The 22,013-nt window shown below is 28.2% G+C and overlaps 1 protein-coding gene across 1 annotated transcript; it reads right to left on the reverse strand.

Annotated features, from left to right (window-relative positions):
- Nucleotides 1–686: 686 nt before the first annotated feature.
- On the reverse strand, nucleotides 687–19,429 carry LOC142320098 (pleckstrin homology domain-containing family G member 5-like). The gene is made up of 8 exons (XM_075357776.1): nucleotides 19,347–19,429; nucleotides 17,010–17,144; nucleotides 15,880–15,973; nucleotides 13,006–13,151; nucleotides 10,925–11,074; nucleotides 9,045–9,155; nucleotides 5,493–5,639; nucleotides 687–906 (listed from the first exon to the last, which is right to left on the reverse strand). Exons 3-8 carry the CDS (start codon nucleotides 15,962–15,964, stop codon nucleotides 826–828), a joined length of 720 nt encoding a protein of 239 aa, XP_075213891.1. The 5' UTR covers nucleotides 15,965–15,973; nucleotides 17,010–17,144; nucleotides 19,347–19,429; the 3' UTR covers nucleotides 687–825.
- Between the last annotated feature and the right edge of the window lie 2,584 nt (nucleotides 19,430–22,013).

Below are 22,013 nucleotides of genomic sequence, written 5' to 3' on the forward strand. Positions count from 1 at the left end.
AAGAAAGAAGAAAGAGGGAACGAGCCCAGCAGCCATCAGCCCAGCAGCCACCTGCCCAGCTGCCACTGACAGCAGGGAAGAGAGAAGAAACCTGCACTTTCCCCCGTTCAACCCTTCGGGGCCTCGGGAATTTCAAGGTTAATGGTATATAACTTCGGTTACTACCAATTCTTGGAAAGTGGAGGACAAAGAAGAACGAAGAGGTCTTCGGAAGAAGAAGAGGGAGAAGAAGAAGATGAAGATGAAGAAGAAGGAAGACCCACCACTCGTCTCAACATCACGGACTGGAGTCCGGAACAGAGCCCAGCAGAGATGCGTCCTGAAGGGCAGCCATACCAGAAGCGGATGAAGAGCTTCTACACATGTTAACATAAATTCCAGAGTAAAAGATTGAATTGGTTTCCCCAATTTGTCAGAGATAATAATTGTTTTTTTTTTGTTATGTAGTATCCATACAACTTTGATTCATACAACATTAAAACCATATTTATATTTATGGATGGATGGATGATTCTTGATGAAAGAATTCAGATCAATTATATCATGTGTTATTTCTTACTTTTAATATTACATTTTATCTTATAAAATGTGTTCAAAAAACTTATTCAATAGCAGTTAAAAAATAACTGAAATGAATAAATTACATTTCATTGTTATCTTAATAAGTAAATTTTATACCTTAATCAACTTAGTATCAGAACTCATTAAAAGGAAAGCAGCACAGGGTACTCTGTACTCAGTCAAATAAACTAAAGCTAGAGTAGGACGTTCTCTTGATAATTCCTGTACTACCAATCTTTCTACTAAAAATGGTTGTCTTAGAACTCAAACTTTGCCTTCAGATCTCCGTGTTGCTGGTTTGCAGATGAGTAACATATCGGTAAACAAGAAACAGTGTACATCAATCTGAAAAAAAAGTTAAATTTGACTTTGAGTTAAATTATAAGTTAAACACTTATAATTAGTGAAATTTTATGGAATTGTAAGAATAAGTAATAAAAGCATATAATATAAAAGTTAGCAGTTTATAGTTAGTATAAAAGCAGTTAGTATAGTTACGCTAGTATTTACATTGATAAAATACTTTTAGGTTAAATTTTTTTTTTTACTCCTAATGCGTACATTGAAATTTGTCCAGCTTGTGAACAATAAGCAATTCCATCACCCAATTAGATGAGAATATATGTTCCGTTCCACGTCGAGCTATCTAGTGCTGCAATCTAGTGGCTGCTAGAGCTCACTGGCGAGTTAAGCTCGTACGATCATTCTACGTCAGAATCCCGCGCAGTGCGGTCATGTTTTCATTTCAGTTTAAGGGGACTCATAGTTTCTTGATAATGTTCAAGTTCAATTATGACTAAAGTGTGATACATTCTTAAGTTTAATGTAACTATTGTAATTCAATAAAAAATTTAGGGTGACAAGAAATTAAATATAACGATTCAAGAAGAACATAGTGTTGCTTCATTTCATCATCTACAATCTCATCAAAAATAAAGTCCACACTAGCTCTAAATTCTACCAATATGTATGATGTATAAATGGAGTTGTATGGGCTCAAGGCTGACTATTCCTTAGATGTGTGGTTAATCAACTCCAACCACTAAAGTATACTGGTATCTACCGTTTAGTATTCAAATCCATATGAAAGTAACTTACTTTTACAAGGATTTGTCCTTGAAAGTAAGTTTGTCATTAAAAATCAGCCATAAAACTGTTGATTTACAACAATGATTTTTACTACTAGACCAATCAGATGAGTTAAGTTTAAATTTAAGAAGTAATTCTAATATTAAAAATCACTGCATCATTAGGTTATTGCTTATATCCCAAAAAAGGATGTGTTTTATACGTTTTTACATAGCAATCAGTTAAAAGTTTAAATGAAGGAAATATCTTCACTGACCAGGAACAACTACTATATGATATGAATGTAAAGATAGATTGAGAGAGAGGGAGAAAGAGACTGATTTATTTATTAACTGGCAAGATTGAAATTATACGTTTTCCTCTTCCATCTGACCAGTTTAAATACATTTAAAATAAAATATACATCTGTTATGAGTTAATTTACAAATATACAAAATATAAAACTGCTTAGTCATAATCAAACATAAATATTATATACAAAAATAAAAATCGCTTAAAAATACATGTTATCAATTTACCTTACAAATATAAAGATTGCTTATTTTGGAAAAATTCTCTAATTTAATCAAATTTTTTATTTCAATTTTAAATTAAATTTTCAACCTCAAATCTAATTCTAGACTCTTAAAACAAAAATCCAAAATCATTATATAGTTACCTTACAAAGTTAAAACTAAACTTAAATATAATATAAAAAAATAAAGACTGCTCAAAAATAACCTGTATGTAAAAGTAAACACTAAATCTGTTTATCAATCTATAGAACTACCCAAAATACCCCTCTGTGTTAAAATCAACCCAATATTGCAAACATGACTACACTTTTTCAGAATCTGAGAGCCACTTTTTTCAATCTTTTCTTCTAAATAAATAGGTATTTGGAGGTATTTGCAGAGAAATTATAAATATAATCTAACCAGACTTAACCTATGCTTCATTTGCTCCCTGGTCAAGTCTAGTGAGCGTAGGCTAAGTTTGGTTAGATTATATTTATAATTTCTCTGCAAATACCTCCAAATACCCGCTGATTTGGAAGAAAAAATTAAAAAAAGTGGCTGTTAGATTCCCAAAAAGAACCCTACAATGTTCCATAATAAATTGTTTACTAAATGCTTTACAAAATTACAATACGAGTGCAATTACTAAAATTAACAACCATAATGTCATAGTTTTTACATTTAAGATACATCATATCTTTTTATTAATAATTTCTTACAAAAAACTTTACATCTTTTAACATCACCGATGTTCAAACTATCAATCTGCTCGCAAATTCATTTATTAGTCTACCAGATTAAACATTAAAACACACTTCTTATAAATACTCATCCGATGATGAGGAACTTGCGATAAGTAAACAAGGGCTTATGTCTCTCCTCTATGCAAATCCCAAATTTCTTTAGCTGTACATATTTACAACAAAGGAATACACTGATATGGTATTCATTTTGGGTGTATATAATGGTAATGCTACAACTGCTGCAGTAGAATATGAAATACATTTTCTGAATTGCAGGATTCCAGATCACAAAGTAATTACCATGACTTTTCACAATCTTCAGGAAAGAGGTTCACTACCTCTTTCATACCAGCTACAAACAATCTGTCCAACACAATGCTAATATTGATGAAATTATTATCGATGCAGTTCAGCACAGTCCAGGCATCAGTACACGTCTTTTTAAGCGAATCAGAGTTTCACTTTCTATAGACACTTAAACAATAAGTTTTATTCTTATCATAAACAGTCACTTCAACACCAACACCCAGGAGATAGTCTGCTTCCCTTGGAGTTCGGCAACTGGTGGAATACAAATCGACAACTCTATAAGTATATTTTGCTTACCAAAGGCAAATTTCACTCAAGCTGGCATCAATAACTTACACAATGAGCATTCATGGGCAAAAGATAAGTCCTCATGAAATGGTAGAAGGGAAATTTCAACACTGATTTAGTCTCAATATATGGTGCGGCCTTCTTCACAATCAGCTGTTAAGTACATTCAAATTACCTGGCTGCTTAAATACTGAGGCCTAATTGCACTTTCTTTAAGAAGAATTGCACTGAGATTCAAAATATATTTCCAGCATGATGGTGTGCCTCCCCACTTCTCTTGTGCCATTTGCACTCACTTAAATCATTTCCCTGAGAAATGGATCGGTCGTGGAGGTCCACATTCCTGCCCACCAAGATTCCTTGATCTAACACCTTTAGATTTTTGCATCTGGGGATGGATAAAAATATTGTATTCAAAACAAATATACATTCTCATGAGGAATTAATTGTCCACTAAATTCTCTACAAGTTTTGTTTAAAAGTTTTATGTATTTATTACCAATTTAACAAAATTATTGTACATAAAAAATAAAAAAAAAGGTTTTTACTCCAATCTATTGGCTTTAACCCCACAGTTCTCAAAAAATACTGCAGATATGATTCTGAGATATATTGTATTTTATTTTTCAGGTCAAAAACTATAATAAATCACTAATTCTGCTCCTTAATTAAAGTTCTAAAGATTTCAGTATGACCTCATTTCACCAGGGTAGCTGAAATCCGAGCAAAATATTTCACTAGCTGTAACTCACAAACGAAGCATTTTAGGACATATCTTTATATGAACTTTTTCCATTATTTCTAAAAGTAGAATACGTTGAAAGTCCCGGAGGAACTTCGTAATACACTCTAAATATATTATATGAAATAAAATCCACCGAAACACAATAATTATTAATACAGTGATCAATATGTTAATGAATTATTTGATTATTCAAAAGAAAGAAAGAAAAAAATATATATATGTTATTTTACTGAAATTAATCTTTTTTTTTAAAGATTAATATTACTCCTCTGTACTATTAAATTATATTTAAAATTCTATTAAAATAATCTAGCTGGTACAGAATATTGATAAGAAATGTCTTACCTTAATTTTTCATGAAAGTACTTTTGTGGAATCCCGCATTATCAGTCATGATTGAAATAATTCTGTTATTGTATAATAAAAATACTTAAATGATGAAAATTTTGTGTATTAATTTATTGTATGAGTGTTGTTTATCTGTTACAGTTTTTATAAAACCGTCTCCCACTAACACTGTCTGATGGTTTATCAAATTAAAATTTTGTTTGTATTTATACATGTGATATTTTTCTAATATGTTTAATTTTACATCATCTTTATTAAAAAAATTATAATAATTCAAAAAACAACTATCCGACACAATAACAAATTAACTACCTTACAACCAATACATAATAAGACACAAAAGAGTGAAAACATATACATAAAATATTTATACACTAATAATATTAGTGAAAACATTACTACCACTTACAATAGAAATATTTAAACCAGCAAACAAACCTAATAACCACCTAAATGTATATTTAAAAAAAAAAAAAATCTGTGTGGAATTTATAAAATTAAATGTAATCATTGTGATGGTATTTATGTAGGAAAACCAAACAGATCCTTCAGAACTAGATTTCTTGAACGTTATAGAAATTATATATATATACATATATATACACATGTTTCTGAAATACTTTCATAATCTTTAAACATGATTTTTTAGATACAATTTGCACTTTGAGGCAATTTTGAGCATTTTTCTAGCAAAGGATAATCCATTAATTAATTATGTTACATCTGGCATTACTACTGTTTTCAACGACGGTGATCATTGCTAACATAGAAAAATTTTTCCATAATATTTCTAACTGAAATAATAAATATTAATTAAAATAAACGTATTATTTTTTTTTATATATCCATAATAAATACAGAAATGTAATAAAAATTAAATTAAAGTTTTATAGGAAGAAATAAGTATCAAACCTTTGAAGTATTACTATCCTTTAAACGGAGATCAGATTCCAGGAGTAAATGACGTCGCTGAGAATTACAACACCCAGGCATAGGACAAGTTAAATCAAGTTCATTATAACTTCTTACGAGACGTTCCAAATCCTCATCCTTTGATTCCTATAAAACATCAATCATATATTTCAATTTATAAAATTATACTTTGAAAAGTATTAAACAAAATAAAAGAATCTATTACATAATAGCAATGTATATTATAAGAAAAAGACAAACATTTTGATATTTAATTTATTCAGTATACGAGGTCTGTAAATAAAGTAATGAGACTTTTTTTTTGGCAGCCAAAGTGGCAACACTGTAAAGTTACTAATAAACATATGGTTGGTTATATGAACAGCTGATTTATATTAGGTATTAATATTTTTAGTCTATTGTTGTCACATGAGACATAAAAAAAACTTTTAGTGAAACGAGTTTTTGTTATGCGTTACAAAAATGAATGATACTAATTATGAGTAACGTTGTACAATCAAGTTTTTTGTTAAACTCAGTGAGAATGCCACTGAAACTTTTTCAAAATTGAAAAGGGCACATAGAGATGACGTTCTGTCATGAGCCCAAGTTTTTAGATGGTTTAAAGCGTTTTTAGATGGTTTAAAGCATTTTCAGATGTCCAGGAATCAGTTGTAGACGATCCATGCTCTGGAAGACAGTTAAAAAGTGAAGACAATGTTGAGCGAATCAGAGACTTGATACGGTACGACCAGCGAGTAACTGTCAGATTGACTGCAGAACAACTGAATTTGAACCGTACCACAGTCCATCAAATTTGGTCAAACGAATTGGACATGAAAAAAGTTTGTGCAAAATTGGTCCCAAAAGTTAAAAAGAAAAGCAACAGGGTAGAAGTGTGTCGCAATTTTCTAGGGCAAATTGAAACTGATCCTGATTTTCTAAAAAATGTTATTAGCGGTGATGAATCTTGGATATTTGAGTATGACCCAAAAACAAAACGCCAGACTAAGGAGTGGCAAACTTCAAACTCACTATGTCCTAAAAAAATCAATCACTGAGCAAATCAAAACCATATTAATCTGTTACTTCATTAGTAATGGCATTGTCCATAAGGAGTTTCTGTCAACAGGACAGACTGTAGATCAGTATGTTTACCAAGAAATTCTTGAAAGACTGCAAAAAAGAGTTTCCTACATAAAACTAGCAATCACAGATAACTGGATGCTGCATCATGACAGCGCACATTGTAACACTCCACTCTCAATTAATGAGTTTTTGGCAAATAAAAACATCCCTGTAGTTCCTCAATCACCTTATTCACCTGAACTGAGTCCCTGCAACTTTTTCCTGTTCTCGACTTTAAAAAAAACATCTCAAAGGACACCATTTTGGAACAGTAGAAAACATACAAAAAAAATGTAACCGACCATCTGTAGGATATTCCAGTTTCTGAGTTCCAACATTGTTATGAAGAGTGGGAAAACTGAAGCGTTGCATGGCTTCCCAAGGGAACTATTTCAAAGGTGACAGAGTCCATGTATAATTGGATTATAAATAAAACTTTTTCTGAACCAGTCTCATTACTTTATTTACAGACTCATATATCAATTAATAATTATCAAAATAATAATATCAGTGATTAAACTTTAAACCATTAAAAAAAAACTTGCATTAAAACTCACACTTATAAGCTATTTATGGCAAGAAAATCATTAACAAAGTAATCATCAAAAAAAGAAAGGTTATAAATGTGAACCATTTATGTGAACATATTGAATGAATTCTGTAATGGAACATCAGTTTTAATGAAGGAATCAAAACATCAAATTTAAATCAATGAATTGAATAAACAAGACAATCTCAGCACTCAAAAAGCACTGATGATAAGGTTGGGATTCTAGAAGAAAGAGTTGATCACAGTTCTGATCAATTTGCCTATTGAAAGACTGTGCTCAGGTACCATGAATTATGACAAAGAAAAAATACAAAACATGGAAAAACATGACAGATCACTCCTTAGCTGAAATAAATTCTCAATCTTCCTAAGAAAATTTAAAAAAGTTTTTTTTAGTTCAACTTTAGATCAACAATGTTGACCAAATATCTGAAGGTGGGGGGGTATAATGTGAATTTTGCTGGAAACAATGAAACCTTGAAACATCTATGAAAATATATCTATTGAGTTTGCAAATCAAGAGGACCAACAATGTTTTGGTAATAATAACAGTTGGTCTCAAACTGCACAACATAAATTTGATGTTCTTCTACTATATGGCCATTATTTTGCAACCGATTAAAAAGCTGATTTATTAAAACATCCAAGACAGATGACTCAAGTTGACAAGCACCCAGATTCGCATCTGTTCTGAGCTCAAAGAACATTTTGAAGCGAAAGGTTCTTTCTAGATCGTATAATAACCTATGGTGAAACATGGATACACCATTTCGAGCCCAAATCCAAATGGCAAAATTATTGGTGGAAACATTTGGATTCACCCACTAAAAAAAAAACTCAAACTCATGTGTCAAAGTGATGTTGAAAGTTTTCTGGGACTCACAAGTTACTGGAACTCACAAGGTCTTCTGGGACTCGCATTTGGAAGTCGAGAGTTCCAGCGTTCAAATCCTAGTAAAGTCAGTTATTTTTACACGGATTTGAATACCAGATCGTGGATACCAGTATTCTTTGGTGATTGAGTTTCAATTAACCACACATCTCAGGAATGGTCGAACGGAGACACTACACTTCATTTACACTCATACATATCATCCTCTTAAGTATTATCTGAACGGAAATTATCGGAGGCTAAACAGGAAAAAAGAAAGGGACTCACAAGGATCAATTTTTAGTGACTATTTAGAAGAACAACATACCACGAGCAGTGAGTACTATTCTAACATGCTTCAACAGAAAGTGAGAGCCATGATAAGGCGAAAATGTCAGGGCAGTCTCTCAAAAGGTGTGATTCTCTTGTATGACAACACGCATCCCCACATCGCCCAGAGAACTGAAGAAACATTCAAGAAGTTGGGTTGGGAGATGTTGCCACATCCTCTTTATGGCCCAGACCTCACCACCCTGTCTGATTTCCATTTGCCGACTCAAAGACTTTTTACGCGGCAAGAAGTTCAACAACAATGAAGCAGTCAAAAAAATCTACAGAAATGGTTCAAACAAATTAATGGTTATGGTTCAAACAAATTGGTTCTGAACAAATTATTGTAACTTCTACGCTTCGGGAATCAGCAACCCTCACACAAAGGTAGGATAAGTGTCTAAATGTTGCTGGGGACTATGTTGAAAAGGAGTGTAAGTTACATTTTCATTGAATAAATAGTTTTTTCCGTACACCAATTTGTCTCATTAATTATTGAACATCCATCATAATATTACATTCTTTATAAATTATTAAATATAATTTTAACCTCCGGTGCAAATTTTAAGTAACATATCCTATAAATTCATGTAAAGCCATATTGAAAATGCTAGTCGGTTGTTTAATATTACTTCTATCTATTTCATTTCATTTAAAATAAATGGACACTCACCACAACATCATAAGCTTCAATCCTAGCAATGACACCTCTTAATCGTTCCATATCTTGTTTTTGTTTTAATGTTGTATTTACACTATTTACAAACATATCGACATGCCGAATCTGTAAAAAATTAAAACTTTATTTAGTATAAAATAGAAAATACTTAAAATCAGTTATTAATGTGTCAGTTATTAATGTGAGTTTTTATTAAATCAACTTTTTATTGGAAAAAAGTATCGGGGGTCAGCATCAAATTATTGTAACATAATTTAAATAAAATTTACAAAGAATTTACAGAGCAATAAAAATATAGAAAATTTCCTTGCTGTATTCTTATTTGTCTGCTGTAAGAATCATAAGAATCATCATACATCTTTATTATGTTGAGAGATCCTTACATAACATTTCCCACACAATATCTCTGTCAATTTTCACAATTTCAGTTTTCATTTGGTCACTGAGTTAGTGATTTTCTTAAACAATCTGGCGAAGTTCTTCTATATTTTCTTCAGTTCTTGAAGTGAAAGATCGTCCAGAACATTTATAATCTTTGATGAATCTTTTGTGGTGCTTAAAAATATGTGCATCAAACATGTAGTCTTCCTGTAAGCCTAAGTAATCATTTCCAAACATTCTGTTGGTGTTTTGTTCATTTTAGAAAATATTTTAACTAACGAGTGTTGCTTCACTTTTAAATCTGCCATTATTCCAGAATATAACAGAAAGCATAGCAGCACTAAACAACAAGTAACAATCAACTGAACAGCTGAAAGTGTTGATATTTGTAATGAAGTTCAGACACGTCCTAGTCTCTGCCAAAGAGCTCTCAATCAGTTCCACTGTTTTCACTGAGATACAGAAGCACAGCCTCATTATTTATTAGATGACTTTGTATTTCTATGCAAAAATTCAAAAAATCAGTAGAAAACATGATAAAAAATAAAATATAATCCCACATTCATTACTGCCTTTACTCACATCCGTTAAAAGTTTCTAATACGTTTTTCTGCATAACTGTTCTTATAAGACACAATGGTTTCTTACTTTTCCATTTCTTGTAAGTAGATTTGATTTTGGAATCAAAAACGCTTTATAAAATCATATATTTACACAAATAACTCTGATATTCAAAAAAATAACATGTTTGTGAAATTAGCTATAAAATTATTTGATTTTTATAATATTTAATAAAAGTAATAATCTCAGAATAAAAAAAAAACATATATACAAAATATTTTACTTTCTACAATATGCAAAACATTGTAATATATAACATTTGTTTTTTCTTGAGTTTAATTTGCCAGTTATTACAACAAATAAAAACACTTGTATAAATTTTCAGAAATTTACACTTTTCTTTATGTAAAACACATGTAACTTCTGCGAAGATCTAAATGTTAGATCTAAGATCTACATGTTCTCCTTTCCGTATTTCAAAAATACTGATAGTTTATTAATGTTAAAAATTCTTATTTTCTTTATGTTATAGTACTGAAGATGATTCCACTGGAATTGAAATAGCTATATGGTGAAACTTTATACAAGTATTTTTATTTATTGTAATATATATTTGATAATATATGTAAAAGAGTGCTCGTCTATAATAACGTGAATTTATTTTTTACTTCATTTTTTGAAAATCTCTGTTTTAGAACACTTTTTTAATAGACTACGTGCACTCTACATACTGATCAATGAATGTTATTAAAAATAATATTCTGTATAATGGAACCAAAATTTCACGTAGAGAGAGAAGCCATTTTCTGATTTCTTTTTTCAATAATAGTTCATCTTGCCAAAACAAAAAAAAAAAACAAATTATTAAAGTATCTGATAGTAAAAATATCTTGCAATATAAACAAAGTACATATAGATATAAACATACATACCATTAATTCTAGGCTTTGTCGGTGTTCTTCAATTTCAGTATGTTTTTGAATTGCTTTTAAAAGAAGTGAATATTTGGTTAGTCGTTGCATTGGTTTTACAAGAATATCCATTAAACCAAGCCTGTTACAACCTTTTTGAGTTTCACACCACTGTAACGTGTTGCAAATTATTACAATAAACATAATCATAACAGAGAGAAGCTTATTTAATTCTAACTCAGAAAATATTGCAGTAAAATTTGTCATAAATAAAACGTTTTGGTAAAAAAAAAATTATCTGTTTAAAGTATTATAAAAATGGATAAGAAAAATCTGTATCGATTACTTTAATATCTAATGTTTAATATTTAAGCATGAAAAAAAAACAGAATGAACAATGAATTATTTCTTCTAGAAATAATATTTAAACTGTGGAGAAAAGATCATTTGTTGCAAATAGCTTCAGAAGAGGGGAACAGATAACAGTAGCTGATCTAAATTCTAAAGTTACAGTTCATCCAGTTCCAGTACGATGGTCTCTAGCCAATTTACCGTATTTATTCGAGTATCCCACATTTTTTTTTCTTGGAACTGGAGGGCGTAATTGAAACAGAGCCTTTGGCCACGATTATTTATGTAAAATAAACTTTTTCTTAGAAATATCTAAATTCAATCACATAATTATAGTTACGTTAGGCTATCGTTTATCAATACCAGATGTCGCTTATACAGAATACATCTTTAATTATTATCATCCTCCTCATTCTATCGATGGGAACGAAGTTACGGTATTTTAGTAAAACTGACTCATGCTGTGTAACCTGCATCCGGTTCTAATGACACTACAGTTACAAGTGTCAGTTACCGATCGTCATCTTGTCTATTCATAAGTCATTGTACTTTTTGTATATGTGGACGGTAATGTGCATTTTATCTGTTTAGTTTATATTGTAAAGTTTAATACGGTGATTTATTTTAATTACGGCATTAAAATGAATACAAAAGGACAGCGTCTACGATCTTTTACAGTAAATGAAAAACTGCGCGTTATAGAAGAGGCTGAAAAACTTGGAAATCATAGGCAGGAAGAAAATTTGACGTAGATGAAAGCTGCATTCCAGACTGGCGTAAGAAGAAAAAACTTCTGGTGAAAGGCACTGGTAATGAAGGGCTTTTCGTGGCCTAAAACCAAAATATACAGACCTAGAAAAAACATTGTATGACTTTGTTATGGAAAAAAGAAATGCGGTTATGCTGTCATGAAAGAAATGTGTCAATTATATGCTTGTGAAATTAATATTTGCATGGACTATTTATAAATGAAAAGCTAATCTATAAGAATATTGAACTGATTTCCCACCTTCCTCAGGTGATTAATACAGTTACTGATATGGATAAATCTAAAAAAGAGCTGAAACTGCCTGGTTAAACAAGAATTTTATTTATTGACGAACTGTTTCAAATCACTGATTATTAACTATTTTATGATGTTTTAACTGTAATTTGTTATTTAATTTTCTTATTAGTAATTTAATTGGACTTAATTAAAGAATTAGATTTAATTAATAAAATTAATAATTTAATTTTCTTATCATCAGTAGTTAATTTTGTAATTAAACTATTTTGAATGATTTGACTTATCCTACTCTCTAAACTAGTCTGTAGAGATAAAAAGATAATAAAAACTGAGAATGTAGTAGATAAACTGAGACTTAGATTAATAAAAAGTAGAAAGGAAAAGCAGAATGCATCAAATCAGTCAAAAGACTGAAACAAAAAAAAAATATCAATTTTCAGTTTTAATATCATTCAATCATATATTTAACAATAAATAATAAACGCAAGTAGTGAAAAACAAATAGCAGATGATTGTTATGGAGTAATCAAAACTCTCAAGTAATTATGTTATTCAGTATTTATGGTACCATAACATAGGAGTTTATTTATGCCAAAACTTCGTAAACAACAATTATTTACAACATAAAATTAAGTAATAAAGCTTACAGTAGTTATAATTTTAAATTTATTAAACTAAGGGCAAATTTACACCTCATAAATGAAGTTATTTATAACTAATATATAAATTTATAACAGATACTTACATCATTAACTACTTTTAGTGAACGAATATAAGCAAGTTCAGTCTGTATCAGTTCCCAAATTGCAGTTTGTTGTTGCTGAACCCTTTCTGGTAATAAATTAGCATCTTTCATTAGATCTCTCCAGTCTTCTTCTAAATTATACAGTGCTGTAAAATTTAATTTAATAGTAAATTAATTTTCACTTTTTTGTTTTTAAGTATTTTTATTAACATATATAACAGCCTTAAAAATATTCAAAAGTTATAAATAACATTTATAATCAGGATGATATTAAGTATCTGGATTAATTCAATTCATAAATAATTTTGTATATGATAAGACATGCTTTATTAATCTTCAGTAAGGTTTAAATTTTGAAATCTATGATATGATAGAATAGATTTTAAGCTGACTAAGTATACTTCATTTTAAAGTAATAATTATATTTGTTACATTTATCAGATTTTGTTGTATACTGTGACTGAGATCACCAAGAATTATGCTGCTGTTGTCTGAATTGGGTTTTATTTTTTTTTATTTTAGTATATCAGATTTAAATTATATTTTTTATTAGAATTTTATTTTTATATGCCTGTATTTTTTGAGTTACTCAAATGTGTTAAATGTTTTTATCTTTTATTGTTTATATGTAAGATTTTCATGTTACTACTGATATTTGTGCTTGTACGACTTGTTTCAATGAGGTAACATACGAAAGTGGAGTGAATTGGTTTTATGAGTTTTCATATTGTTGTGAAAAGCGCACCATCCTTTTGGTCCTACATAGAACTTGTAGCAGAAAATCTAAATTTATGTGAGATTTTGTTTTATAAAGTGGTTTATTTGTTTTATTTTTGTAACGTTCTATATGTAATGCTGTAGATCACTTTTTTAAATTTGCAGGAAACTTTTTCAATGTATTTCTTAAGGTAGCAGTTATTAGTTTGTCATTCTTATTCTGAAATTAGCATATGAGTTTAATTACTTACTGTTCCTTTGAATCCATTTTATATTAAATCAAATTGGTTATCACTTATATCAAGAAGCATGGTGTGTTGGTTTGTTTGTTCTCATATTTTTATTTTGAATGAAGCGCTACCATCTAGTGGAAAAAATTGAATTAACAACTGTATAATAAACTGTATTGTGTATTATAAACAGTACATTGTTTACATTAACATTTACTATTATACTGATTATTCTTTTAGATTTTGTTAAAAAAAACTGTTGTAGACATAAGTTTTTGGAAATTTTATAAAAACAAATACATATAGAATAAATGTTAATGTAAACAACATACTGTTTATAGTCACAATACAATTTATTAAACAGTTAGTTCAATTTTTTCCACTAGATGGTAGCGCTTCATTCTACCTAAGTCTGTTCTACTGTACCAGATGGTTTCTCTTTCACGTAGTCTCTTGGTATTATGATTTCAACAAAATACTTTTCTATGTAGAGTTCAGCTTCCTGGCAGTGTTTTTATGAAAGGGGTGTTTAGAATAAAGCCTTGGCATCATGGTTCTGAATGTTGCAATAAGAAATTGTCATAGGATAATAAATATTATTCATTTTTGTGGTGGTTAAAAATGATCCTGGAAATTTTTCACAAGTTTCATCGTTTATTGATTATGTATCTGACAGTAGATAAACAAGGTACTTGAATGCATTACCTGTATTTGCTAAATAATAACTTATTCATTCAGTAATAACTCAAAGATTAACATGACACACTATAAATAGATTTAAAAGAACAATATTTATAAATTCTCTAATAAATATACAAGTAAAAAAATTTTTCTATCCTCATGCATGCTAAATTTTCAACAGAAAAATGTTATTATTACTGTAGTTACAGAATTAAATCATGTTTAATCCAGAAAATAATAGGATAAACTTAAAAAACAGAAACAAAAGTGACATAAAGAATGCACTAGAAAGATAAAGAATAATCATTTTGCAACTGTTATTTAAATTTTGATGTTGTGTAGTCAGAACCAAATTAAAAGGCAACTATTTATAACTAATTAAAAGTTAAATCTCCTTGCTGACTTCAAAGTGTAAAAATTTAAGGCAAAATTAAAAAAGAATTATGCTCTTACCTTTACATGCATTTTATTTGTAAGCCAATTCCATTTTTTTAAATATTTATTTTACTTTTTAAGAGTTTTAATTTAAAAACCTTTCTTTTAATTTTTATTTAAAATATGAATACGTCTACAAAAACATTACAAACATATTTAAATGCCTGTACATAAAAAAATTCCTACAAAAACACATGAATTCTGGTTTTAATAATTAAATAAGAAAATGAATATAGTGAAATGTTAAAATAAACTACTAACAAGAGTAATCAATCAATAATCATTTAATGATTACTTATCAGAAACTTAATTTTTGCTATATGTATATATATATATATATATAACTGCAATATATAAATGTAGCTTTAATCTGTAGAAATGATAAACCTCCACATGTTTGAGTATTAATATTTGAATAAAGCAAAACTTCAATAAGCAATGCATAGTAAAACATCATAATAGTATCGAGTAACATGAATGAAATAATGAGAAGCAAAAATGTATAACAATGTATACAAGAGTTTTAATTAAAACTGGTAGTGAATTTCAAATCCTAATTAGCATATAGTCATATACATTTTTAAATAATAATAATGAATAGAAACTTTTTACACAAATATATTCGTATTATAATAACCAGAAAATTAAAGATTATGTTACAAAATAGAATTATAAAATAAAATATAAAGAATTAGATTTATAAACTGTATTTTTATACATTCACACTTTAAAAGATACACAACTGTCTCAAATTCTGCTATTGTTGACTAACTATTAGCTATTCATTAATGAAACATTAAAATTTAATCACCCTCTTCTAAGTCTTCAACAGTATCTGGAAGATGTGGAATACCATGTTTGCTATAATTGTTCAGCTGTTCAGCCAGAACCTCCATTTTTGTAACCTGTAATTAAAATATATAACAAGGTATTACTGCTCTTCTTTTAGAGATACTATTTATTTTGGCCTAAATAAAAAATTAAGATTATGTTATATTAATTATTATTATAATATGATTGTTGTACAACACATGAATCACATATTTAATAATAGAAAAGTGTAACATTTTCAAGCATATATCCCTAATTTTATAGATATGCAATGTACATTTGCCAAAGTAGGGCATATTTTATAAAAATACTTTATATTTTAATTTAATTTGAGAATAAGATAAAATGGTTCCCCTTCAGGGAATAGTTCTCAAAATTTAATGTTTTTTGATTTTTTTGTGCAATGCTCCCTTCAGTGAAAAATTGTGCTACTTGTTGATCTCAACCTTTATCTTATGTAACTTTAAATTAGGGAAATTTTTCAGTATATGGTGACCACTACAGATAGAATTTTGTTGCTATAAGATATATTGTATGCTAATCTTTTGCTTTCTGCTTTGTCATGTACTCTTTCTAATTAAATATTTCTTTAGTATACCATTAGTTAATGTAATGCTGATAATTAAAATTATTTTATAAAGAATTATAAATTTCATTGTTATTTAATGTCAATTATAATTCACATGATTAAAGAACATTATATCCTCCGAGTCACATATTATGTATAAATTTAGTAAATATTTTAATTACAAATAATTAAAAAATTAAATTTATATCCAATTTAAAAATAATAAATTCATTAAGGAATGCAGAGTAAATGAATTTTCTTGTAGAAATATGTGTAAAGGAGAAACAGTTAACAAAAGAAATGTTAATATAAACAGATTGTTAGTACAGGATATAAGAAGAATGTTATGGCTAACAGATTAGTGGAGATCAGGAAGATGTGGAAAATTTCAGCAAATAATAAAAAAAATTATGTAAAGTATGTATGAAGTAATAAAATATTTTACATTTTATAACGTATATATTATGTAAATAATAAAGGTAATATTTTAAAATAAAATCAAGGCATAAAGCATGTAAAATGAAAGAATATTTTATTTTTACTTTTGCATTGCTGAAAAGGCCACTCCATCTCTGTCGGCTTTTTCCACCAGTTTTATTAATTTCAATTGTATCATTACAACTTGTTTCTTCAGTACTTGCACTGAAAATTTTACTTCCACTTTTTCGTCTGTAACTCTGAAAATACAAAAACATAATTAAATGAAAAATTATTATTATAATATATATATATATATATATATATATATATATATATATATATATATACACAGTTGGAGCAGAGAAATAGGATGGTTTTGAAATGACTAGTATTCAGACAGTAGGAGTGGGAAAACAGTGCGCAGGTGGGGGCATTCCATTCCTTTGATCATGGCATTTCAATTTTAGTCGGCATCATGGAGCTGTAGAAGTTTGAACACTGTGCTTTTGTATATATCTGTTTTGTGAAGAGTGGTGACTCTATGACCATGGTTCAATGACAGTTTCTACGCAGATTTAACATCCACCGAAATGACTCTGTTCTCACAATAGTAAACTGGGTTAATAATGTTCATTCAGGACAATCATTGAAGAAGAAAAACCACCAGGTGTCCACATACAATACATTCCGGAAAATGTAGAAAAAAATTTAGAACAGCATTGTTACGAAGTTGAGGCTGTTTTGCTTGGAGACATGCTGCGCTATGTTGTACTTTATGAGGAAAATGAAAACACTGTCTTGATAAGTGATGTAGCTCATTTTCATCTACATGGTGCAGTTAATGAACAGAATTATCACTGATGGTCTGGTGAGAATCCCTGAGAAATCCACCAAAAACTACAATGCACAGCCCAAAAGTTACAATTTGGTGCATGTAGAGGAAGAATTTCGTCATTGGTCCTTATTTTTTTGAACAAAATGGTCTTACTGTAACTGTTAATGCTGAGAGTTACATTGAGATGATAACTTTTTTGTGCCTGAGTTCAGGAGAAGGTGGATTGTTTTTTCATTGGTTTAAGCAGGATGGGCTCTGGCCTCTAAAAGCAGGATGGGCTTTTTCATCCAGGGCTTCTTCGCCCTCTGTTTCTCAATTGGTTTAATAAAGATAGGCAATTCAAAATTATAAAAAAATATAATTTCAAGTAGGTTAAAATTATAAAAATGAAAAATAATGAATTCAAAATAAAATATTTAGTTTTGAGTGTTTAATAATACAAAATTATTAGAATTTTGAAAATATATAATTTAAGAATTATGATAATATTTCATATTTTCCTGTATTAATTAAGTGAGCAGTAATTGGATTTAACAATACTTTTTTACAGAAATTCTGGGACTAATATCAGGAGAGGATATAACCTTTCATAAAAGAATGAGTAATTTTTATTTGCAGTAGGATTTCCATTCTTAATAAGCTTCTTTTTCTATCATTTTATAAAAATACTTCTCAAAATTAAAAAAAAAAAATAATAATTATTTTTACTGTCTTTTGATACTAGCAACAGATAATAAGATGATTTGAAAATTTGAAATAGATATGTAGCAGTAACGAGTTTGGTTTTATTAAATTTTAAAGTATACAAATAGTAATCTAAAGTTTTAATACAACACTAAATAAACTGTTTCTTTTTACTGAATTTTTACAATTATCCACCTTTCCATTGGGAAGGTTGATAGTTTAAGACCTAGCCAAATCAGAAATTTTTACATTAACATCTTCTAAATACTGCCCTGGCAAAAAGTCTGTTTTTGGGTTCTAATTAACATAATATATGCTGGCCTTGTGACTCATGGACATAATGAGCTATAAGTACACTCGCTACAAAAATAAGGACCTTTGGCTCTGAAATCAAGAATGCTGCACTAGATATTTGAAGATTTTAGGATTTGGCTGAATCAATTAATAACAATAATAATAATAAATAACAAAATTGTTGTATTTAAAGTTTTTAATCCTATTTTAAATTTATATAAAGTTAATATAAACAATTTTAACAATCTTTAGATTTTAAATTCAAATGCAATCTTTCATAAATTTGAAATTAAGTCCATCTAACCTAAAAATATACAGTGGAGAATATAGTAAATTTAAGCATTATTATGTCTTACATAAAATAATACATAATGGTTGTTGAATTTGAAGAACCTGTTAATATTTCTAGGTGGTATTAAATTAAACAGAAAATTAAATAAGTTACAATAACTATTATTATAGTAAGTAGTTAATACTACTATTATTAATAAGATAGTTTAGTTAACTATGAGTACTGAATTATTTTTAACTTATGAGAATGTTTTCAGAGTATTATATAGAACAAGCACAATCATTTTTATATTCAAAACAACTAAAATCAACTTTTTATTATTATATACATGAAAGATGCATAAAACTTTATTACCCCTTGGTGTTTTCCCAGAGAGAATTGAGAGCCACTTGATTTTGCTGATTGTGATTTTTCTTTCTTGTCATCTTTGCCTGTAATAAAAAAATTTCTTATAAGTTTCCAGAAAAAAATTATTCAATATTATAAAAATTATTTCTTATAATAAAATAAAAAAAAAAAAAATAATAAAAACAGCAATGTTCGTGTCAGTTTATATTATTGTAAAAACCTGAACAAGTATTGAAAAACGTTCTTTGCACGGTCCCTTATGTTCAATAAAATTTTAAAATGGAATAATACAATAAAATTAATTTAAGTAAAATAATTTTAAATGAAAATTATAAACATTATTATTTAGCTTTTATGAATGAAAAAAAATCAAACATTATTAGTACCATGTAGTTAATAATTTTATAAAATAGATGAAAATAAAAATTGTGAATATTATTATTAAATATAAGTTATTAATAATTATAATAATTATTATTTTAGTGAAAATGGTGTTTTATTGGTTCAGCTGTTGGGTACATGAAGAAGATTTGACCCAAATTTGCAAAAAGGTTCAAAATGTTAAAAAAAAAATTTGGTTGAATCTTTTGAACCCCTTACTTGACAACTACCTCATATAATATTTTTTAATAACAGCCACAATATGAAAAAAAGATAAAATATTGGAAATAATTAAAAAAAAGTTTATTCTTAAGTTGGGTCCCATGGAAAACCCTTTTTTAAAAAAATTCTCATATTTTGTACATACTGGATAAAGTTGGGTTTTCAAACTTGAAAATTAAGCTAAAAACAAAATTGATATTTTAAGTATTGGTCTGGTTCAACTTCGTTGTTTTTGGGCCTTAAACATTTATTTATGGAAGTACTTCAATAAGTCAGCACAATTTGGTGTAAAGTTATACAACAAGGCTAAAAATTATAATTTTACTAAAAAAAAAGTATGAATATCATGATGTCCCTTTGTGTAATATGGTTGAAAATCAAGGCCAAAGTTAGGATATATATATATATTCTATATATGTATAGAGCCAATATTTGAGCCAAATTTCAACTTGTTTGGTCAATTAGATTTTAAGATATGAGGCAAAAACTGTTAGAAATAATTTTAAATATCCTTCCATCTGTAAATTTGTTCAGTTTAAAAGTTTGGAATTTAAATTAATCACTTAAAAATTACTTTCATCATAATAAAGTGTAATTTTCTTTAACCACAATATAAAAATTTAAAAATTATGAAAACTACCTTTCCCCTTTTTTCATTTTATCCAATGTTTAATGCCATTAACATTGATTCATCATATAAGACAATTTTTAAGCCATTTTCAAAGAATATATGGAGCGGCAATTCGGCAGATATTGGTCAAAATACAGACTGATACACATATTCTAGAAATTTCTATAAATTTTTTTTGTTTTTTTTTTGGATTAAGACAATCTTGAAACATTCCAATTTGCAAAAACCATAATTGGCCAAATTTTGATCAATCTCTAAGCTCATGCTATGCTATAAATTGAGCTACATAGGAACTGTTTATAGTTGTTATAAAGTAAAAGTTACAAAGCCAGATGCTGTTGAAGCATCTTTAATAATATAATTGGTTAATCTTAAATAGCTAATGTCTCTGACCAATTTTGGCAATGCTCATGAGTTTCATCATATACATTTAGTAATCAAGTTACCTTAATTCATACTTTGGCCTTATATATTATTGCCTTTTACCATACTATTACTTGACATTTTCATTTTCATTTGATAGTGTAGTTAAATTTTTATCAGTCAGTTTGAGTGATTCAAATAACACTAATATTCAATCTATATTAATAATGGTCAGATACAGAATTCAGTCGTAGTTAGTAAAATCAGTATTTAAATAACTACATTTTATAAGAAGGATAAAATTAAATGTTGAATAACTGAGAAACTGGATGATTATGATTGAATAATATTATTTAGAAAAGGAAGAATAATTGTACTATACATTCTAAGTTAATAAATATGAATGCATAAAGGAGTACTGAGTGAACATTACATTCATTCAAGTCAAAATTTTGTTTAAATTGTACAAGTCTGTATATTACAATGAACTAGCAGAATTTTGTAAATGTCTAAAGAGAATACAAATTAAATTTGACACTCTAGAAACAAATGTATTATTATTAATAATAATAATAACAGAAATAAAATTTTACCATAATATAATTACAAAATGCGTATCTGTAAAATCTCTGAATAATTTTAAATAAAAGCTATTCTAAAAAAACTACAATGAAAGTAATATCAAACTTTATCAACAAACTGTATGTACGTAATTAGAATTTTGCATAGATTCTTGTACCATACAAAACTTGTAGTACATTTCTCTTACAACGGTAAAAGGTAATATTAAAACTTGAGCTTGACAATGTTGTTAAATTTTAAAGAAGGATGTCATCTAAAGTTTAAAAGGGAACCGTAAACTTTACCAGAGAAATATACTATGGTTAAAAGAAAGGAATATGAATAAGGATACACTGTCAGCTATTCAAGATACCTCCGGGCTACATACATATAAATTATACATACAATGCTATGTAAATCCAGAAATAATTAATTTTCCTGATTCACACTTCACTAGCCGATTACAATTTCTCTTTACTAATCATTTTATTTACTTTACTACTATTTCTTCTACC

Source organism: Lycorma delicatula, chromosome 2 (genome assembly GCF_047948215.1).
Source record: "Lycorma delicatula isolate Av1 chromosome 2, ASM4794821v1, whole genome shotgun sequence".
NCBI classification, from domain to species: domain Eukaryota; kingdom Metazoa; phylum Arthropoda; class Insecta; order Hemiptera; family Fulgoridae; genus Lycorma; species Lycorma delicatula.